Genomic DNA, 22,881 nt, shown 5'->3' on the forward strand with positions numbered 1-22,881 from the left:
GAATGTCCGAGTAGATGCCTTCTACCAGCACAGCGCTTGTATCAAGAAAGCACTAAGTAAAGCTCTCAGACCAATTTGGTGATATTAAAATGTATTTTATGAATGAATAAGGCCAAAACGACTAAATCTTAGTTTGTCACTACGTTATAGTGTACAGTCCTAGTTCACATAGCGTTTCCATTCTGCATGGGCTTTTCAGTTCCTGCTCAGTACTCACAAGTGGCCATTGGTGGCTTCTTCCATCTCCAGTTACACAGCATGATTCGCAGCTTTTTGCTGTCTCTTGCCGTCAGTCCTGCCAGAGGGGCTCGATAAGAGTCATCTTAAGCCAGTAGAGAGAGCCTCCCCCCAACTACCAGTTACGTTCTTGGTGTTGACACAGCAGTTTTTGGCTTCCAGGGATGGTCCTTCTTCTGGATAGCAATTCACCGTGAGTGAGAGTTGGCCTTGTCACCCACTTTCCAGTTTCCATAAAGAATCTTAACCAGGACAGTGCCAGACCAGTTTCAAATGGTAAACTGGTCTGCTTCACCAGAAGAATCTTTTGGATACTATAATGCCCTGGGCAGCTCACTGGAAATCAGCCAATACAGATTCGTTAGTAGAACAAAACACGTACGGCTTTGTTGGGGTCGCTGAGTCACTCCCACACACAGTTCAGGAGTCTCAACTGCTACTGAGTTCTCGCCACACACATTTGTGTGTGTGGATGCCTCTCCTCCCTGGTCAGACATCCAGCTGTGCTTGGTCACTTCAGAGTATCACAGGACTGAGTTGCAGTGGGCAACTGACCTCTTGCATGATCTCTCCATCACTTCAGAGAAGAGCTAAGGATTCCAAAACTAGTTTGTAAAAATGCCGAGTGGCTCTGGTGAGTTAACTATGATCGGGAGCTGAGAGGACAGTTAAAGGATACTCTAAGGGAACATAAAAGTAAATTTGAGTTTATCAGCTTGGCCTTCTTCCGTAAGCTTCTAGATATGTTGGCTCAGGATCCACCCATGATCCTTGTTCTGCTTAGATCTCCTGAAAAGACCCTCACATGATCTTTCATACACTGCTTGTTGTAAGTCTTTGGAGCTTGGAGTTGTGCCAAAAACCTGGAAACCTCCAATTGCGGTTTTTCTGTTGAAGAAGGCTAATGAGGACCCCTAGGCGACTGGGAATTTTCCTCCTATATTCCTTCTTCCCTTACCAGTGAGACTTCTTGTGAAAACAATGAATTTCCAGATCTCACCTTTTTCTTTTTATTCAATAAAGTTTTTTTATGAGGCAAAATCCGGGTTGCACAACTTAGGTCTCTGTCCTAAATTACCTACAATGGCTAGCCGTCCAGGGCAAAGCTTCTGCCCTAGTGCAAATGGATCTCTCTGCTATCTTCAACAAAGTCTCCCACAGTCTGCTTTTGCAGTGGAGTGGGAGGTCAGTCTGGTAGCTTCAAAAACTGAACTATAGAGGGCCCCTGAAAAGCTAAATGATAAGGGAGGAAGGCAGGGGAAAATCTAAATTAGAAAATACAGAACCTCCCCTATATAATTCTTAATCGGTAACACATCCCACAAATAATAGGTGCCTCATTAAATCACAGAACTGGAGTATAATTCCTTTTTTTATAATACAATTTTATTTTTATATAAACAATGATATAAAAAGAATAGAACGATGAACATAGTTTCAATGATTTGAACTGACAAAGTGCCAAGTGAAGCCCACAACAAACAGTCTTGTAGCTTCTGCATTTGAATGACTGAAATCCTATCTTTTAGAGATATCCCAAGCTGTTTGTTCAGCTGGGAGCTTTTAGGTCCAGCTTTAGGTCTGTGAGCCAGAGGGTTCCTCATGGATCTTCTTAAGCCCCACTTTGTTTAATCTATATATTGCACTGCTGGCGAGTTTAATTTGGACTTTTGATTTAAAATGTTCCCGCTATGTGAATGACACACAACTGCTCATCTCTTTGGAGACTCTTGCCGCTAGTGTAGAAACTTAAATATGTTCAGTGTCTCTGACCCAGAGTTTAGGCAAATTTAAGTTACCTCTTGACTGCCACTTTCAAAAGCCATTATTTGACACGCACAAACTAGATTCTGAGAGGTCCATCATCGCTTGCTCTCGCCTTGACTCATTAGTCTTTTAACCATAGCACAGGAACCCAGTTAATAAAGAATCTTTGGGGTTTCCTGTAATTATTTTTATTTTACACATACTCCTCCTTCACTTCTACTCATACCTCCTTCTTCCACACGTCCCACCACCCCTTCCATCTCACATCGACAACAAGAAAAGTGCTCCGGCAAAGAGCCCCTTTGAGGGGCCTGTTGAACACTGCAGTGCCGGCCCAATGAGGAGCTGCCCGATGATGAAGCATGACACGCTTTGGGGTGTGTGAGGACCCTTGCTCCTAAGGGAGCAATACCCCTTCCCCTTTTGCTGACTCTTGTATTTCCTCTCTCCCCCACCTTCATTACACCGTTCCCTCTGGGAACACTTGTTTCTACCAACTTCTTTTCCCAACTTTTTTGGGCCCTGGTGGGGTCCCTGTTGGGCCCCACCACCAGGCGTTGGGTGTCAGGGTATTCCTACTCTGCCCCCTTCTGTCTGCTTTTTTTTATTTTATTTTTTACTTTTTTCTTGGGACTCATCTGAGTCCCAAAATGGCTGCCAACACTTCCTGATTCAAAGAATTTGTTTCCCTAGATATGTATAAATGTTTTTTCTTTAGAAACTACTGAACAGGTTTATACAAAATTACAAAGAGGACTCTTTCTAGACCAAGAGATACCTGTCTGAAAAATTTGGTGTAATTCTGTTCAGCTGTTCAGGCTGTAGTTGTGTCTGAAAACCCTAGGGGAAATTGCATGGGGAAAATGCGTTTTGGGACCCTCCCTTTTTCTAGGCCCGCGCTAGACAAATCCCCCCAAAACTTTCCAGACAGGAGCTGAAGTGAGCTGTACTGTAGTTTTGAAAATTTCGTAAAGATTTGTGAAACTGCACTGAAAAGATCAGCAAAGCAATACAATGCTTTGTATGTGGAAACTAGGTCCTAACTCTACCTACCTACTGGCAACTGCCAGTAGGATGGAGATATCATTGTAATGATGAGTTTACTCTCGTATAACACAACTTTTCCTATACTAGAATTCTTTTTTACGTAATTGGTAAGCATTTAAATGATGAGTACTTCTCTGTAAATACTGGTGACACCCCTGGTTATTAGTATGCACCATATAAAACTATTGCTGAATAAAGCTAATTATCATAACCCATAGGGAAACATCTTGTGACTAAATAAAAGACTGTCTGGAGCTGCTTATGGTTTTTAAGTGACAGTGGACTTTTAGGCATCTTCTCTGTGAGGGGTAGAATTTTTCATATTTTTTTCTAATATATATTTGTTTTTTATTTTTCAAAGAAAAAGAAATCAATAGGAATTTGTAGATGTTACATGAATTTTCCATTTTATAGTTTAGTTAGAGGAAGCCTATTTTCCTTTGAGTCTTCAAAATGTCCTAGTGGCAGGTGTGAATTCCAGCAGAAATGCCATCCATTGGTGGGAAAAGTAGAAGTATTGCAGCCCTGCTGAGAACTGCTGATGAACTCTCCCTTTCAATGTGAAGGAGAGCAATTACTCAGCACCTCCCCATTTCTGCACTGGGAGAGGACACTGACTGGCACCGACTTACCGTGTACTCTGAAAGCTGCCTGTATTTTCTCCCCATCTCACATTTTTTTTTACTTTTAATCATTGGTTCTTACTACACTTCCTTGTTGACCTGCCTCTTAGTTTCAGGCTCTGTCTCCTTCTACCCTGTCTGCAGGGTTGGTCTTCGGCATTGCAGTAGATGGTGCATGCCCCTGGCACCAAGAGCGAATGTAGACCAATTTCCAGGAACTGGGGCATATGTCCTTTCGGCTGAGGTGTTCATCTTTGGAGTCGCTTTTTTTTTTTAGTTTTATATAGCGCGAACTTGACCCGAGGCTATCAGAGAGCTTTAGTTAAGCACCAGTTGAGTTATAGACGGACACATTCATTTTGTTAGGTGCGGGAAGAATAAGTGATTTACCCAGAATCACAGGATGTTGGGCGTCCCTGCCAAGACTCGAATGACATTCCTCGGCTTCGAGGTCAACCACTCTCGCCTTTAGGCCACATCCTCCCCACCTTGCTAGTGTCCATTCATCTGCCTCCCCTCCTACCTTACTACTGCGTTAATCTGTGTCTCTCTCCGTCCATTCATCACAGGCTCTTCTGGTCGTCTCCTCTGCGCAGTAGTCCTTTCTAAAACAGTGACTGTCCCTCCCCTTTCCCACCTAGTTCTTCTTTTCATTAGTCCCTCCTCACCGCTGCTGCCTTCCTCACGAGAGAAAAAATGCATGGCGACAGCTTGAGGGTTGGAGCTGTACGGATACTTGAAGCATAGCATCCTTTGCCCAGAGCACAGTCTTGACATAATGGATGAGTTTTAACTGCAATCCGATCATGGTTCACTTAAGGAAAGGTAATGGGAAGAATTTTATAATTGATGCAATATTGGTATGCATGATCACCTATATAAAATGGCAAAAATATTTTGGTGGCAAGAGGCCACGAGTTCTGTTTTGTGTCTTTCTGTTTTTGAGAGAAACTGCTGTGTGTTGAATAATAGGGATTAACCCTCATCTTCCCACATCAGGGGGACTGATTAGAAGAGGAATCTGAAGGTTGGGTGAAGGCCCGTTATCTGATAGGCTGCAGGAATGTGGGGCGGCATCCACCATGAACTGCCCAATGGATATTCCCGCTCAGTGATGACTGTCATACAGTTGTGGCATTGCATGTACCTAAACGTATTTTTATTCTCTTGGAGCCTTAGGCCTTCTCGCTGCTCAGTCTGGACCATTCTTTCCTTTGAAGGGGTGGTGTGGACCAGGCTCCTCATGGCCACATCCCCAGCTGCTCAGGATAGGCCTGATGTCTTCTGTCTTTAGCTTGGACTAAGCCTGCTACTGTGTCCTGCCTTGGGTGTATTCTTGGGTCTCAGTCTGTGTTCCACAGTATGAGTGATGCAGTGTAGACGGTAAGTGGTCAGTGCTCCACCAGTTTTGTTGCGAGGGTTGGGCCTAAGCTGAGAACAGCATGTTCCTGGTTGGTGCTCTAGCTTGACTTACGACTTTTGACCTACTTGAATAAACTTTCACCTTTAACTTTGTTGATCACTAGGTCTTTAACACTGTTTAATTTGTAAAAGAAAGGGTGTTGGTGCCCAAATCTCTTCTCAGAAGCCCTTGGCTAGTGCAATTACATTTCGGCGCGCTGAATACCAAGGCTGTGTGGTCTTAAACCCACCTCATGCCTCTTTAATCCACTACCAGGAACTCCCTGCCCACTTGCAGCCTTCTCCTTTCTCCCTTTGTTACGCTTTTTCCGTTTCTCTCTTCGTCTGTGTTCCGGTTTGTGCGTTTTTCCCTCCATGGCTCTCAGTAAAAGTCTGATGTGGAAAAAATAAGTGCTGATCCCCAAAAAATCTGTGCCGGTGGCCCCCACTGCCATCCACCAGCTCATATTAAACACTGGTTAAAGGAGTCTTGATGTGCAGAAAAATGCAGAAATTCTATCTAAGGACAAGTTAGAAGAAAAGGAGGCAAGCAAGAAAAGATGACGAAACAGAAGAAAAGGGGCACTCCACCCGTGAAGCGGCGAGCAGCATACAGCAGCTGATGTTACCAGCAGATTGATGAAGAGGAAGCTGTGTAGGTTAATCTACCACTTTCTATCTACAGGGGGTTTGTAGGAATTACAGCTGCAATTTCAAAGTGTTACTGCTAAGAGGATTAGAAATGGAATAGGTCCTGTAGAATCCAAGTAGTATGCGTGAAGTAAGCTGGTAAAGAGTAGAGGATATTAGAGCTGTACTTTTTTTCATTCGCTCATAGCTATGCACATTTGTTTTCTTTATTATTATCCTGTTTTCTTGTCTGATGTTAGGAAGTCTTTGCAAATAAAAAAAAATAAAAAACTTAAGTCACACGCTCGCTGCTCTGTATGTGCACGGTCCAGCACATCTGAGAGTCAAGATGGTGTGTAGTGTCAGATGTCCGTTGTTCTAATCTTAACACATGTGAGGGTGCATAAGTTACCATTCAAGGTATGTGGAATGGCTAGCGTGTGCACAGGGTCTGGTTTTTAGGAAATGAAAGGAGCATTAACAGCAATTTGCCAGAGTGCTTACTTGCTGAACGAGCCAGGTGTAGCAAATCATTCCTTCTGATTGTGCTTTTGGTGGAAATGGAAGAATGACTTCTTATTGAAGACTAATATAGCAACATTTCCATAGAAAGAGGACTGACTGATTTTGTGTCCAGGGGAAGAGCAGCCATGGAATGTATTGTATTGTGAGTCACTTACTACCCCTGACGAGGTGTTGAAGCATTTTGCGGATGGAGGGCATGATACTTTGTGAAGATTGCTAGACCGATTAGTTGCATGGCGCTTATAGTCCAGTAGAAGTCAGTTGTTGTTGTTCTTGCTAATGAATGCAGACTCTTCAACTGTGGGTATTTTTTTATTGTGTTTTTGTGACCAAGAAGGCACATGGGGAAAATGTATGCCTTGAAATTAGGATACTTAATTAGCACCTGGTTGCAACAGTCTTTTACACTGGTGACTCCCTCTCCAACACACAACATACTGTTTTTAAATCACTTTTACTAATTATAATTCAAGTAATATCACCTCTATTTTATATGCGCTGATGATTATAGTACAAAAAGAAATCATTCTGTGCCATTTTACTGTGCAGTAAGGCCTATTCTGGTAGAGCAGCACTATCTAAAATGCATAATAAATATAGGTCCTTTAGGATTGAATAATTAGTGTGTCCTGAGGGTATGGAGTCTCAGACACGTAGTTTACATTTGCCAGCAAGTTTGCTGGAAAAAGTACCTTGACTTGCTGAAATTAGAAAGGTAGAACAAAGCATTTAAACCCAAATATGTATGGCCTGTGCTAAATTAAGGCTGTGGCGTGCATCTGCCTTTGTGCACCACAACAAATGGCCTCAAGAGGGCACAACTCTGCAACATAGGCACCAAAAATAGCATTGTTGCTGGGTGTATTCAGATGGCAAAACTGTGGTACCATATTTCTGTCTCATCTGTGACAAGCCTTACCCAGGCCTTGTATGGGGATAATACGGGTACTTCCTGACTTTGTTTGGTGATAGTGTAATTTTGCCACTCAGCTTAAAGGTGTTTATTTAAATCATGATCTTGTCTTCTGTCTGGTGCCTGCACCCATTGTGTGGCCCAGACACTGCAGACACTCTGTAGCGTGACTGCTTTGTACACCCTCATAGCTAAGGATGTGATGAGTGCTGTTGAGGTGGTAATGACATGATTAATTCTCAGTAATCCTCATTACTCCGAGGTGTGCCTTCCTCATCACTATCCTCAAACTCTACCTCGCCTGATGTACACATTTCCAAGTGTGTTCCAGGTCTGCTAAAAGAAATGATACCAAAGGCCATGGCCTGAGATCAGAGCCTGAAATAAAGTAGCATCTCTGGATGTTGTGGGTTTAGGTCTCGCCTGACCCAGCGCATGCGCTGTTCTGGCGAGACTTTTTGTGAGGGCTCCAAAAAGTGCTGCCAGCCTAGAGCTACAGTGCATGTGCGCGGACGCGCGCACCGTGCTTGACCGCGATTACTTTCACTTTCGCGGCTGAGCGGCCGCTTTGATGTTTGATCGCGATCACTTTCGCGGCCTCACGGCCGCTTTGCATAGCCAATAGGTCTCGCTTTTGAGATCTTATAAGTATTTAGTTATGCAACTGTTGCATGGCTAAACACTTATAAGGTCCCAAAGGCGAGACCTATTGGCTATGCCAATGCTTGTTTTTGTTCGGGGCCAATACATTTGCATCAACATTGATAAAAGTTACAGACAGGTGTTTGTTTAATAAAGGCTACCTACCACTAAGTAAATGTGCTGTTACAAGGAATGTGTGCATTTAAATAGGTCTTCCGCTTTTAAGACCATTGCATGTGTTTTACTGAAAATATTTTGCTCTAACGTGTAGCGGTGGTTTTCGAAAGGTCCCATACTTTCATACGGTTTGAATAAAATCTGCTGAATGTGTTCACATTTTTATTTTACGAGATACATTTGTATTGGGCTCCATTTTATGTGCGTTTAAATGTCATGAGCGGTTATATTGTTACAGAATGTGCTGCATAATTAATTTAATTGCATACTATTTTGCTTAAGTTTATTTATTTTTTCCTACAGCATAAGCCCTTCAAAAGTGCATATAAATGTAGTCCTGCATGGGTGCTTAATTCTAGTGTCACCATTAATGGTCCTGTTGTGCAGAACCGCTCCGATGACGTAGCTGACTTTGAATTTACCCGCATTTGTTGTTTTGTCTTTACTCAATGTCCCTAGTCACGGAGTATAATTAAGACGAAGTTGAGCATGACTCCTCTGGCGTGAATTCTCACTGTCGGGGACGTGTTCCTATTTTTTGTTGTACTTGTTACAGCATTTTTGTCAGAAGCATGCTCTGTGTGAACACCATCGCATATTAAACAGTACAACCCTCCTCGGGTGTAAAGATCTGTGTCTCCCAGGCAGGCAGTCCTCCCGCGTAAAACCCTGCCTCGGAAGAGGCACCTGTGTAATGGAACCGTTTACGCTGTAATCGGCGTAAATCAATATTCATTACTTGCTTGGGAAGAGGTTGCCTCCCCCATGGGCATCACGCGCCGCTCCGAGTTCTCTCCGTTGGCTACTTAAGGCTTGGTCAATTAATGCACAATAACAGCCCAGCTGAGCTGCTCAAGCAAGCTCGAACTCGTCTCCTGCGTCCCCAAAGGCAAGTGACTCCGGGGGGAAGGTGCTGGTAGCGATCTGTGGCTTCATTAGCGGATCCGCAGCCTCTGAGTGCCCTGATTAGCACCGTTTTAATTAGCTTAATAGGAGATTGTCGGTGAAAGCCCACTTAGCCAGTAAGTGGAGTCGGGCACCTTGTGGCATGTCGCAGCTTGTGCGCACCTTGCATTGTTGGTTTGTGGTGTTGTGAGTGGGGTGGTAAGACGTATAGTAAAAGTAGGATATTTGCACCGATGGCCTGTGTTTAGAGATGCTCTTTACCCAACCTGCCTTGTGGTGGTTTTTAATGGCTGGTTTTGCACTTTGTCGTTTACGACTGGCCAGTTCTGTGTCTATTGGCTTATTCTGTATCTTCTGAAGGAATAAAGGTCCGTACTGGCTACATTGAGTCATTTTGTTCAAGAAGGAGTATTTGGGATAAAAGATGCTGTGGTCTTCAGAATGGTCCAGGACACCCATTATTTACACGTTGTTGCCCCGAGAGCGACACCCCCACTTTGGTAGCTAGCTTCTATGGACATGGAGTCAGATGTATTATTCCGGTTTCCCAACCAAGGGATATTCAATTTGCACCCCGTCTGTTTTGCAAATGGGAGAGCAGTTTGCGATGTGACCTGTGTACTAATAGATTACGCTATAAATTTCCCATTGAAAAAAGCGACCTGCCGAATGAATGCTTATAAGACGGGCTGCAGTTTGCGACCCCAGGTTGATTGGCCTATAATGAAGGGATGGATGCTATCAGGCCCAGCAGACCTCTGTCCATGTTTACTTTTTCAAATGGTAAGTCTTTTTTGTAGAGCAGCTTTTGTCCATTAAAGGGTCATTAATTAATTTTTTTAAAGTTAAACATTTGGGTCCTGTACGTGCAACCCTGAGATTACCGACACAGATCCTGAGACCCAAGAGTACCTGTTTTACCTTGGAAAATCAGTAACCACCCCAACTTACAGTTAGTAACTAATCAATCATTTGTGATGGAAGTCGAACATCTTTTATATAACCCTGGGCGGAGCAGGCAGAGTGCCTTTTCGCTATTTTCCATGGAGCTGGAAAGCAACTCCTTGGAACTTCGGTCTGCTTCACGCCCTCCCAAAGTAAATAAAAAGGCACTTACTTGCCCCGTGGCTGCCTCCTCCTCGACATGGCCGCTCTCCTGCCTCCTCTTCGCCGTCGTCCTTCACATATAACCCCAACGTTGTACGGTCATGTCGAGGAGGAGGCAACCACGGACAGCTAAGTGCCTTTTTAATTATTTTTAATTACTTTGGGAGAGTGGAGGAGCCGGCTAACTACGCTCCGCCACAAAGTCATAGTTTTGCCTGAACTCCACGTTCGCAACGGAATGCGGAGTAATCACAACTCGACTGGCGGAGCGTAGTTACCCGCCCGGGCTTACTTTTATATATTCCTTTCAAATTCGCCAATAAGAGGCCGCTTTCATGCCCCATCCTATTTGTGATTTCTAAAGGGGTGCAATGCTCTTATACGACTCAGAAAGACTTTTCGTCTCGTAAGAGGGGTTTGAATAATCCGCCCATAGTTTCATGGGTGTGTCTTCATCTAATTTGAGTTATAAGGTGATGCAACAAGTAAGGACAGTCTGAGGAGACATTTAGAGGGACAAGTCTGAATTGAATTTCTCATTGTATGGCGTGCTTTCCAGATGTTCAGTACCCAAACCAGTTCATAGGGGTGTAACTTAGTAAGATTCGGGATGTGTGATTCCTACATTTTCCAACTAAACAGTATGGTGAAGGGATGAGATGACCAAGGCTTTGGGTACACGGTTCCCACAAGGAACAGGTTAAATTCAGATTTTTATTAGGTGGGCCTTGTCTACATTCCTAACTTAAAAAAAAAATGAACAAGTTAAAACCTTCTAGTTAAATAAGGATGGAGATGAAACCCAACACAGGCATAGGAAACCCGACTCTGGACCCCAAACCTAACTCTCAGCCCAAGATTGCATTTATTTGTGTGGTGTCTAGCCCCTAAACACCCCCCTGAAGCTACGCCCCTGCCTGGTTATCAGGTATTTAAGACTGTCGAACATGGAGATGAGCACCATGTAATAGGGCAATAAATAGACCACAATGGGAAGACTAGCTTGCTTGGGTCAATCGGAGCTGAACTGAGTGGAACACAGTTTAAGAAGGTAGGTGCATAACGTAGACTAACCGACGCCCCAAGATTGTCCAGTAGGAGCAGTACGATACCAGAGAATATCACCACTACTCATATCTCCCATCCTTGCTTGTTGGCCCACACTATTTCCGTTCTATTCTTAAGCGTTATCTTCAAGACTTATGTGAACTTCATAGCACAGACAATGAAAATAGCCACCTTGGCATCCTTTGCCTTTCCCTGGCTCTCTCATAGAAAAGACCTCACACCCATCCTTTGTTGTAAGTCTTTGACTCTTAGTCTCAAGGCACCAGGTTAGGTGGAGTTTAAAGTGGCCAGTCCTTCAATCCACTGAGGTCGGACGCCACCAAGTATCATCCTGTTGGGAAGCAGGTAGTAAGGAACACAAAGGATTTATAGTTCTTGGATTCATTAAAGAACAACATACGAGGCTAAGGTACATATAGCTTAGAAAGAGTTCTATTACTGTATTATGAGAGTTGGCATTGGTAATCCCACCCTGTTTGCAAACCGCTGTTTTCTCCTATTCCCCTTCCAGATATTTTATTTGAACCTTTCTGGAGAGTGGCCTCCACAAACCATGCAATGCTACTCGAGTCTGGTCTCCAGCTACAAAGATCTATAGCCTTACTATGGCGCCATCATAGATTGTCTGCACGTATTAAGGCTGGCTCTTTGGCAATTTGTGTGTTCCTATTCTGTTGGGCCCAATGCATCATTTCTCAGTGATTGCTTGTTCAGTACTCTTGGTTGAAGAATTTCTTGGACCTCTGTCTGTAATCACCCGGCTATTTTGCCCGGAATGTAACTTTTGTTTTTTACGATTACCCAAAGTGTGGTATCCGTGATGTTTCATGTGAGGTTGCCATGGTATGGACGGCTTCAACTGCCTTCTTTCTGGCTCCTTTAGATCTCCAGTTTTACTGTTTCTACTTTTTTTTATTCCTCATATGTGACTGATATATAATATTTACTTCCTCCTCCTGCTATACAATAACCCTCTTGTGTGATTATTCTATTTCTTGTATACTGACACCTCTGTAATTTTCATGTGAGTGGTTTCTCTGGCACAATTGCCAAACCTCCGGTGTTTGGAATGCACTGTAACGTTGTGCACAATTGTTCTGTGGTTTACAGTTACTCATGGGATGTCCTATACACCCTAAACACTTTTGCATGCTGGAATTTACGTACCTGTACTAATAATACAACATTTCAAACTACAAGTCCCAGAATGCTAACTGTGGTTGTCTAAAAATCCAGGACTGAGAGATGTCTCCTGTCATGGAATACTGAACATCCATTTCCCTATGAAATGACAGCTGCTTTCTGATTGTGTATGATTTCACTCTCATTGTAGTTGCTGTCTGGTGTAATGTTGCTGTGCTCGATTGTGTGGGTGTTGTAAAGAAGCTTTGACTGGAAAGCTTGCCCAAACGACAAATGGAATACAGTGCATTTTGTGTGTTGCTTTTACTTTGTTTATGCTTAATGGCATCCAAATTTGTGTACAGTCGACCACCAAGGCAGGTACAGAGGACGGAGTCTTGAAGCTTTTGTTTTTGGGAAACGAGATTCTAAAAGCACAAAAGGGTTGCGTGCCTCATTGTAAAGATTCTCATTACCAACTAAATGGCGGACACTCGTGGCGACTGTGTTTATTTTGCAGCTCATCCTCTACTTGCTTCTTGTGGCTTCCCTCCCTCATGTGACCTGCATTAACTGTTGTTCTTTTTTGTTTTCTTTTTGCAGTTACCTGAACGATTTGGAGAGGATAGCCCGAGCGGATTACATTCCTACACAGCAGGATGTTCTGCGGACAAGGGTGAAGACCACCGGCATCGTTGAGACTCACTTTACCTTCAAAGACCTGCACTTCAAGTAGGTGACACATTGGTGGAGACCTGGATGGCTACTTCTTCTGCAGGCAGTTCCTGCATCAAGAAATACCGCTGAGTGCTATGCAGTTGTGGTTTAATGCAGCTCATACATTTGTGTGTTTATTGGGTGCATGGAAGAAAAACACACCTCAACTCAACGTGGTCCCGGTTGGGAATCTTGTGAATCTTGACCGTAGCATAGACAATGCTTAGGCTTTATTGGCGTATGGCTAATTTTGCAGCGTTAATCTTTCTGGATTCACTATGCTGTGCATTATTCCACCATCTTATTCTGCCATCTTGTGCTTGGGTCTGGAATCGTAGTATTTTCTTTTTTTTTTTCGTGGGCCAGGTGGACGGTGACGTCCCACCATTAGGTGTCCTTCGTGACGTTAGCGGGCTTCTTGCGGAAGCTCCCACTTATGGTCGCCATCTTCAGATTCTTTTTTCTGCCGTTGGGTCTGGATCGTTACCGAAGAGTTGCAGACTTTTGGAAGAGGAGTCAAGGAAAATCGAAGAAAATCGTCGAAGAAGCAAGTTTTCAACTACACCAGACCACAGGTCTGGTACCCGGAGCGATTAGGGAGAAGTTTTTGCGACCAAAACCTCGACGGAGGATGTGCTCGCAGAGGGCACCCTGAGCGCGGGGATGGACAAAACACCGTTAAAGTTTTGCACCAATTGCCACCACAAGTACGCCCAGAAGGATCAGCATCCAGTCTGCAACCTCTGCCTGCCGCACGATCACAGCAGCGAAGACTGCAACGTCTGCTCGGCGTTTACACCGAAGACCCTCAGAGTAAGGGAGAGGCAGAGAAGGGCAAACCACAACATGCAGGGCCAGGGGCCACCTTCATCGCTCCGAGACTTGAGTCTCTCCAGTGGAGAGGAGGACTACATCGCCGAAGGACCAGAGGACTGCACGGTTGTTGAGGTCCATAAGAAGACGTCGAAGAAGGTAAGGGAGTCGTCCACCCCTAAACACTCAGGCGACACTTGAAAGGGTGAAGCAAAAGCCCAGAGCGACACTCACAGAAGTGAAGTGAAGCGAAGTCCTCGAAGGGAGCTCTGCCGTCGAAACACACGACAAAAGCAACAGCTACTAGGGACAGTCAACCGAGCGGATCCTTCAAAAAGAACTCCCAATCGGTGAAAGCCATCGAGAAACAAAGTTCGTCAAAGGTTCCCCTCAAAAAGGACATCTCATTGTTGAGAAAAGAAGGGCAGACTTCGTCGACGACCACAAAGAGAAGCGCTCCAGCCCTCGACACCGAACATGCCGCAGAGATGGAGAGGAAGAAGAGGCGGCTCGAGGCCGAAATGGTGAGCATCCTTCAACGGAAAAAGGACTTTGATGAGAAGATGAGCCAGTACACCATCCTGCCGAAATCCGCGGTCGAAGTCGAAAGACGACAAAGACGCGGAACCGCCGAAAACCCCCGAACCAGTCGAGGAAATTGGGGACGAAGACTACTATTTCGAGGGAGAAGGCGACGAAGACCTTCAATCCTACCGGTAGTCGACACCCTCGGATGCACAAGACATGGATTGGCAAGATCTCGACACAGAATCGCCGGAAGAAGGGGTAGACACGTACCCTTCGAGGCCCTCGCCGCCAGACGACATAGGGGTCTACGACATGGTCGTGCAGAAGGCTGCACAGACTTATGGGGTGAAAATGGAGGACGAAAAGCCGAAATCATGTTTCCTCCTGGAAACTCTACTGCCACAACAAACTAAGAGCCTATTCCTGCCCATGCTCACTAGTGTGCTGGATCAAGGAAGAGAGGCCTTTAAGGAGCCTGCAACATGCAAAGCTGTGACCCCTAGGACTGAGAAGAAATTCAAACATTCTTCACAGGACCCTGCATACATCCGAGGTTCAGTGCCAGCCGACTCCATTATCGCAGCAATGGCTAGGAAGAGGGCCACTGTACCCACTAATGCTGGACCACCTCCAGACAAGGAGAGTAGGAGGATGGATCTCACAGGGAGGAAAGTGGAGAGAAATGCGGCAATCCAATGGCGCAACGCTAACTCCAACGCCCTGATCTGCAGGCACGCCTACCAACACTGGGATGAAGTAGGACAGCTCCTAAAACATCTACTGGAACAGTACCAGCAAAGAGCAACTCACCTGGTAGAAGAGGGGAAAAGCATGGCGATACATGCCTAAAATCGGCATTGGAAGCGGCAGAAACATCGAGCAGGCTAATGATGATGATCGGAGTGACTGAGAGAAGACACGCATGGCTCAGAATTTCGGGATTCAAGCCAGAGGTGCAAAGCATCATCCTAAACACACCTTTTAATGGAGAGCAACTGTTTGGCACGCCAGTCGACGACAAGTTGACACAGCTTAAGAAGGACAACGAAACAGCAAGGTCCATGGGGGCGTTGCAGTTCAGGGGAATGATAAGGGGCACACCCACGAGAAGACCGGGCGGTAGGGGAGGCAACGCGCCCTCCACATCACACCAACCGTTCCAGCAAGGCTACCAAGGGAACAACCAAGGCCAGCAGCAGCAGAACTGGCAGTACCAGCCCTGGGGACAGTCCTTTTGAGGGCGCGGAAACAGACGAGGACAAACACGGAGAGACGGACAACAGCCCTCAACCAAGTGACTTCATCAAAGAAAATGCCCCCACCCTAGCAACACCTCGGGGTGGGCGGCAGGACATAAAGGGAAACTGCAGCCAAACGTTCAAAGACAAACAGCACCTCGAACACTCAACACCGGTAGGGGAAAGAATAAGAGACTTCATCCAGGAATGGAGAAAGGTCACATCGGACAAATGGATACTAAACATCATACAATACGGATACTGTATAGAGTTAGAAAAATAGCCTCCGAACAGAAAACCAAGAAACAGGGCACACTCTGCAAAGGAACTCTCGCTCTTGCAGTTAGAATCACAAGAACTGCTCAGCAAGGAGGCAATAGAGGTGGTACCAAGGGAACAAAGGGGTTTACTCAACTTACTTCCTGGTTCCAAAGTGGACGAGACACTAAGACCTATCCTAGATCTAAGGTTCCTGAACAAATTCGTAAGAACACAAAGGTTCAAGATGACTTCCCTGCAAGAGGTAATACAACAAGGGGACTTCATGACTACTATAGATTTAAAGGTAGAATACTTACACATCCCCATCAACCACAAACACAAGCGCCTGCTGAGGTTTGTGATCAAAGCCACTACCAGTTCACAGTACTGGCATTCAGCCTCAAATCCGCACCAAGGGTGTTTACAAAATGCCTAGCAGCTGTCGCAGCACACCTACGAAGGCAAGGGAGACACGTATACCCCTATCTCGACGACTGACTCGTAAAGGCAAGTTCGTACGGCCAATGCAGACTACACATCCAGCAGGTCATACTAACACTGACAAGACTGGGTTTCTCGATCCATTGGGAGAAATCGTCAATAGAACCAGAACAGATCAAGACATTCTTAGGGGCAGACATCGACACCATTCAGGCCAAAGTGTTCCCCAGCAGGAAGAGAACAATGGCGATACTGAAGGAAACACGTCATTACCGCTAGGGGCAAGTTCGGACGGCGAGCAAACTGATGGGAATGATGGCGTCATGCATCCACCTAGTCCTAAATATTCGACTACACATGAGACCATTCCAGGAATGGATCCAGCAGCAATGGTCACAGGGAGTTGGGAAGATCTTGTGGTTGTCAGGCACACAGTGCATCAGGAAATAGCGTTGTGGAAAAAAGAAAACCTATCACAGGGGAAGCCATTCACACAAACAACTCCCAACAGTGACCATCACAACGGACGCCTCCCAGCTGGGGTAGGGAGCACACATGAACAAGCTCAAGGTGAGGGGTCTATGGTCGCAGCAAAATGCGGTCAGACACATCAACTACCTGGAACTAAAGACTGTATTCCTAGCCTTAAAAGCCTTTCACAAAGAGCGGTACGAGAACAGGGTGTTGGTCCAAACAGACAACACAACCACCATGTTCTACATCAACAAACTAGGAGGAACACAATCGGTACCATCATCTGGGCTAGCACAGGAAATTTGGAGATGGGCCATCCCACTGAAAATAGACCTACTAGCAATACATCTCCCAGGAAAGGAAAATGTGGAAGCAGACCGGCTCAGCAGACAGACGTCTGCATCCCACAAATGGGAGCTCAACCAGAAGGAAATAGAGAAGCTTTTCCAGAAATGGGGTACTCCACAAATAGACCTATTTGCAACACACCAGAATGCAAAATGCCAACACTTCACTTCCAGACAACCGGACCATCGGTCCCAAGGGAATGCGCTATGGATAAGTTGGTCAAAGAGCTTTGCATACGCTTTTCCCCCGATACCACTGATACACAGGGTACTCAGCGAATGCAGAATCAGCAACATGACACGGACACTGATACTGATAGCACCTCAGTGGGCCAGACAGTCCTGGTTCTCGCAGATAGTGGAAATGGCACAAGAACCAGCACACAGGTTCCCAAGAAGAAGGGACCTGTTAACAATGCAGAACGAAAGGGTGCTTCTCCCAGAACCATAGGGTCTCAGCCTAGCAGCATGGCTCCTGAAGACCTAGAATTTGCGCACCTAAAACTACCAGCAAGTACTATGGCAGTACTCGGGTGCATCAAGGAGAAACTACAACGGAAGGTCACAAAGGAATCAACAGTGCTAAAGTACTTAACGCACCTGCTACAAAGCAGATTAAGCTACACATCCCTGAGGGTGCACTTGGCTGCAGTGGTGGCCTACACAAGAGGAGAAACTGGGAAAAGTTTCTTCACCTCTCAAGTGGTAAAGAGATTCTTGGAAGGGGCCAAGAGGATCGGCCGCCCAAAGAGGATGCCAGCACCAGCATGGAACCTCAACGTAGTGCTAACTCAATTGATGAAGGCACCCTTTGAACCTATTCACAAGGCTACACCGCACATGCTCACGCTTAAGGCGGCCTTCCTAGTGGCGATCACGTCACTACGAAGGGTAAGTGAATTGCAAGTGCTCACACTCCAAGAGCCTACTTACAAATACACAAGGACAGGATTGTAATGAGGACGGACCCACACTTCATGCCAAAGGTGGCGTCTCGGTTCCATATTAACCAAACAATCCAAATACCAAGCTTTTTCCAAAAACCGACCACAAAAACAACAAGCATTTGCAATGCAATAGGTCTCGCGATTGCAAGATTTTGAGCTACTGGCATTGTAAATGACAATGCCTTTTTTTTATGGGTTTAAGAAAACCTGCAATCATAAAAGGCATTATCACTTACAATACCAATAGGTCAAAGTTTCTAAAATGCGAGACCTATTTCATTGCAAATGCTTGTTTTAATGTTTTATTGCTGTCCAGTCATGCTGTTATCCCATTTGTCTACACTACGCAGTGCCACGAAGATCCTGAGGGTCGGGCGAGGAACCCTTACCGTGCCCGGCACACGGATTTGTCGGAGAGCAGGGCTTATCCATTGGACAGTACCCTCTCTGTGAGGCAGCCTCGGAGCCCGGTAGCGTGCCCTGCAACCACCACGGTGAGTCTATGATGGTGATGGAAGAGGGGGCAGTGCCACCCCCACCCTCCCCTAGAGCAAAGGATGCATGCCCCCACCTTCCCTGAAAGCAAAGGATGTGTGCCCCCACCCGTGACGGTAGAGGAGCACTCCTGCCACATGACAGCTGATCCGCTGATGACTGCTAATGCGACAGCGTAAACATCGTGCCGAGAATACACCTCCTCCCCACCCTCATGGAAGTGAATGGTCAGCACCCCTACCCTACAGTAAGAGCAGAGGGTCTGTTACAGCCACGCCGTGTACATGAAGGCAGCGAATAATCTTCGCTGTATCCCCAGGGGGTGTGTCTGTGTGTTGGGTGGATGGGGCTGTGATGCTACCGCGTGAGCATAATCTGTTTTATGCACTGCGTGTATTATCGAGTATAAGAGCGCTGAATTCGCCCGACCCCCTTCCCAGTGTAGAGGTAGAGAGAGAGAGGTAGAGAGAGAGAGGTAGAGAGAGAGAGGTAGAGAGAGAGAGGTAGAGAGAGAGAGGTAGAGAGAGAAGAAAAAAAAAACTTAGCGCCACGAATTGTGCCTTTATCTGTATAGGTTGCAATGCTACATCGAGAGGGGAGGACCCCGGTCACCAAAAAACGACAGAAGTAGAAAATGCATAGACTGCAACCCACGACATTCACCACCTACAGGCCGAGGCCGGCGATCATCCCCCCTAGCGGCGCTTGCTGCGCCTTCCACCTTACAGGCAGGTGGCACAGTGCTCGGGCACAGGTAATGGCTACAGTGTGAATGCTAGGTACCAAGTACTGTCGGATATGAATCCTAGAGCGTTGCACTACGCGTCGCTGAGCAGTGTGGTGTCCGCTCTTATAGAGAGTACAATGCCGGCCCATCGACTGGCAAACAGTTGTCTGCACATGTGCATTCATTGGACGCAGGGCACGAGAGTAGGCAGCCGCGAGCGCAGTGCTGGCAACCAACTGTGGTGAACACAAAATCTCCTGGGTGAAGTGCGCACCGTCCCAGCAGGAGCTCTAGTGCACAGTTCCCACAGGCAGCGACGGTGCAGAGGAGCCCCAGGTACAGTGGAGAGGTGAACCAGCAGACTGCTGCAGTGCACAGCAGCAGCCAAGGGGCCATGCCTAGTACCAGGAGCCTACCACAGTGCATGATCCTATAGACAAAGTTACAGGTGATGTTGACACTCCCTCCATGTGAAAAGTATTTTAGAAGGTTCAAACCCCTATTGTCTACAGATAATATTCAGGGACTCCTTGGCCTCTTTTTCAGGCCAATAGAGATTACTTCTGCAGAGTTTCAAGCAGTGACGGTTAACAGTTGATTTGTTCCTCACCGATATTATTTGCTAGACATTGTAATCTTCATCAGGCCTCATATCTTGATCCTTCTTCCTCTGTTGTCTGGATATGTTATCCTGTATTGTCTCTACCTTTGTTTGGCCCTTTCCTAGCGCTTGTCTATGCAGACCTCTGGTTCTGAGGTTTGTGGATTGAACAAAGGTATTGGCAGCAGTGTTACCGACCAGAGTTGAGTATGGGTGTCATACATGATGCCCAGAGGGCATGCTTCAGACTTTAGCTAGTGGCATATGAGCACGTTGATGTATGTGGCATAAAGCAAAAAAGTGTGTTGACCCATTCACAAGCAACATATACAAACCAATAAGATTGTGACCTTAGAGGGACTGAGTTTTGGTTTAGGGAAAAGCCAGGACTTCACGGCCCTTCTTCTGAAATGCCAGTGCTTGTTGATGCAGCTGATTTGTTTAGGCAGGTAATTTAATACTTTGCATGTCTTTATGGAGTAGTAATTACTTTCTATGCAAGCTGTATGGTAAGTGGGAACAATAAGCATTGAGGCCATTCTTGATCTCCGGTTTCCCTTATGCTCGTAAAGTCTTGAGTTTCAGTTGTAGAAATCTAGGTCCCAGCCTGTGGATTACCCTGATTTGCAATACAAAGGAGCTTTAAATGATATTCATTTGGTCACTGGAAATTACTGTAGTGCTTTGAGGACAGGTGTTCTATATTCAAGTTTGTTTAGGTTATGGACTTGTCAAGATACAAAAACCTGGTAACCTATTACATATACAAGTCCAAATTGTGAGGGAGTGTCTCACCATTTCTTTCTGGGTGGGACAGGGTTTGCCATCTAATCATATACCCCCATATGTGTCTCTTTTTTATTTTGTATTTTTTTATTTAATAAAACCAATCAAAGTAGTCCGGTAACCCACAAAACTGTGACCAGTGTATAGGTCTGAAGAAGTGAGGTGAGTCAAGGAAGTGCCTCATGTAAGCAACACGGGGGAGCTGCTGGTAGGTACTCACCAGTTAGCTCACTGTGTCATCATTGGCACTTTCCTGATCCAAAAGGACACGAAACCCAACTCCCAATTATGTGAAGCTGAAGAGAAGCAATGTGTCAAAAATAAAGTGATATTAAACCAAAAACTGAAGAGCCCCGTTACTGTAGGAGGCCAATTGTGCTACTCCTATAAGGTGAAAATTGAGTTACAAAAACAAAAAAACCCTGTCTTTAATTTTCATTGTGTCCGTACTCCTTTAAAACAGCAATGTCCTGTTTAGACTATTTAATCTGAACTGCCGACATGTTTCATTGCCAATAACTTTGTGGCAATTTCATCAGGGCACGGGGACCCAGTTCCACCCCGAAGATGCAATGGTCCAGGTAGTTGCCAGGTAAAGTCCTACCAGCAAGCCACTGATAAAAGTCACAGAAGGCCAACAACCCAAAACGCCGCTGGCCCGGCATCCGCGTCTTTCCTGCAACCCGCTCCACATAATTGGGAGTTGGGTTTCATTTCCTTTTGGGTCAGGAAAGTGCCAATGATGACACAGTGAGCTAACTGGTGAGTACCTTCCAGCAGCTCCCCCAGTGTTACTTACGTGAGGCCCTTCCTTGACTCGCTTCACTTTTTTAGAGCCATATACAGGTAAAAGTTTTTGGGGTTACCGGCCTGCTTTGATTGGTTTAATATAAAAAAAGGCACATATGGGCGGTATATGACTAGATAGCAAACCCTGTCCCACCTAGAACTAAATGGTGCTTCTCTCCCTCACAACGTGGAATTATAGTTGTAATATGTAATCAGGTTTTTGTATGTTGACAATGAGTAGAGGGCCCCTTGGGTTATTTTCCCTCTTGAGCTCCCTTTTTGGAATATAGGTTGAGGACTTGCGTAGTTGCAGAGTTGTTTGTTCATTGCAGTTTGGCCGTTGATTTTCTGGTTTATTCAATGTAAAATATTTGCGTAATGCAGTCTTTGCATCATAAAGGCTAGTGTTGCATCTCTCAGACGTGAAAGCCCTAAGTAGGTGTAGATACATTGTGTAGTTCTCACCTTGTAGAATTAGGTCACTTGTCACTTTGTTGACTTGGGACTGAATCAAGACTTAAGGGTCTCCAATCACTCCACGGTGGTTTTTATTTAAGTCAGTGGTAGATGGCTGCTCCTTTTCCTGTTCTGAAAAGTATATTGGGTTATTGGCTTATCATGACCCTCATGTGAGTATATCTGTTTCAAAATCAGTAGGCATTCTCAGAGTCTTAAAAGTTTGAATTGTGAGGAATTTTTGAGTGTCCGTATGATCTTAATGTATCAGAGTCAATCTAGCAGTTGAGTTTGAATGAGTTCACTTGTTCAAGAAGAGGGATAAGTAGATGTTAGAGTAATGGTGTGATAGTAGACGCCCCAGGGACACCTACTAAACTGATGGAGAGTGAAGAATTAAAAGGTGATAATGAGAAAAAAAAATTCAGTCTTTAATAAAGGGCTGTACACTGTATTCCAGTCATAAAGGCTTTGGCCTATTAGCAGGTTGTCAATTGTGCTGAAGGCAGCTGACAGGACAAGTAGCCGTAGAACAGCATCCACATCGTTGTTGACAGTCTTGAAGGTCATACTAAAAGGATATTAGTGGTTATTCTGTGTCTCTTCAAGGTCTGAAACCATTCTGACAGACAGTAGATTGTTTTGTTCAAGAAAGTTGATGTCTGTCCGACGGCTACCTTTTCTATGAGTTTACTTAAGAAAGCGACCCTAAGGTCTGGTCTGTAATCAGTTGGATTAGCCTCATTAACTCCTTGTTCCTTTAGAAAAGGTTTAAAATATGCTGTTTTAAGTTCACTTGGAAATTCACCAGTTGATAGGAAGAGTCGCTGAGCACCCTCTCTGATATTGACAGCCGAGCATTCAAGAAAGAATGTTTTGAAGATGTGTGGCAGGCAAGGATCTGCTGGAGAGCCAGCTGTATTTGAAGCTTTAATTCGGTCACAAGCATCTTTTAGTTTTAGAAGTTGAATGAGCAGAGTATTGGTTGAGTCACAGAGTAGCCTGATTTGGCGTGGTAACAAGAGAACACTGCTTGCTTTTGAGGGGAAGTAGGCTTTGAGAGCGGTGTCTTTCTTGACAAAGTAAATTGCTAAGA

General features: G+C 45.3%; 1 protein-coding gene across 1 annotated transcript in view; it reads left to right on the forward strand.

Annotated features, from left to right (window-relative positions):
• GNAI2 (G protein subunit alpha i2) overlaps positions 1–22,881 on the forward strand; it is a 462,902-nt gene that overhangs the window by 353,772 nt on the left and 86,249 nt on the right. Inside the window, exon 5 of the mRNA XM_085625085.1 lies at positions 12,769–12,897. Coding sequence (XP_085481211.1) covers positions 12,769–12,897 — 129 coding nt within the window. The remainder of the gene's footprint in view (positions 1–12,768; positions 12,898–22,881) is intronic.

Source organism: Triturus cristatus, chromosome 9 (assembly GCF_964204655.1).
Source record: "Triturus cristatus chromosome 9, aTriCri1.1, whole genome shotgun sequence".
NCBI classification, from domain to species: Eukaryota; Metazoa; Chordata; class Amphibia; order Caudata; family Salamandridae; genus Triturus; species Triturus cristatus.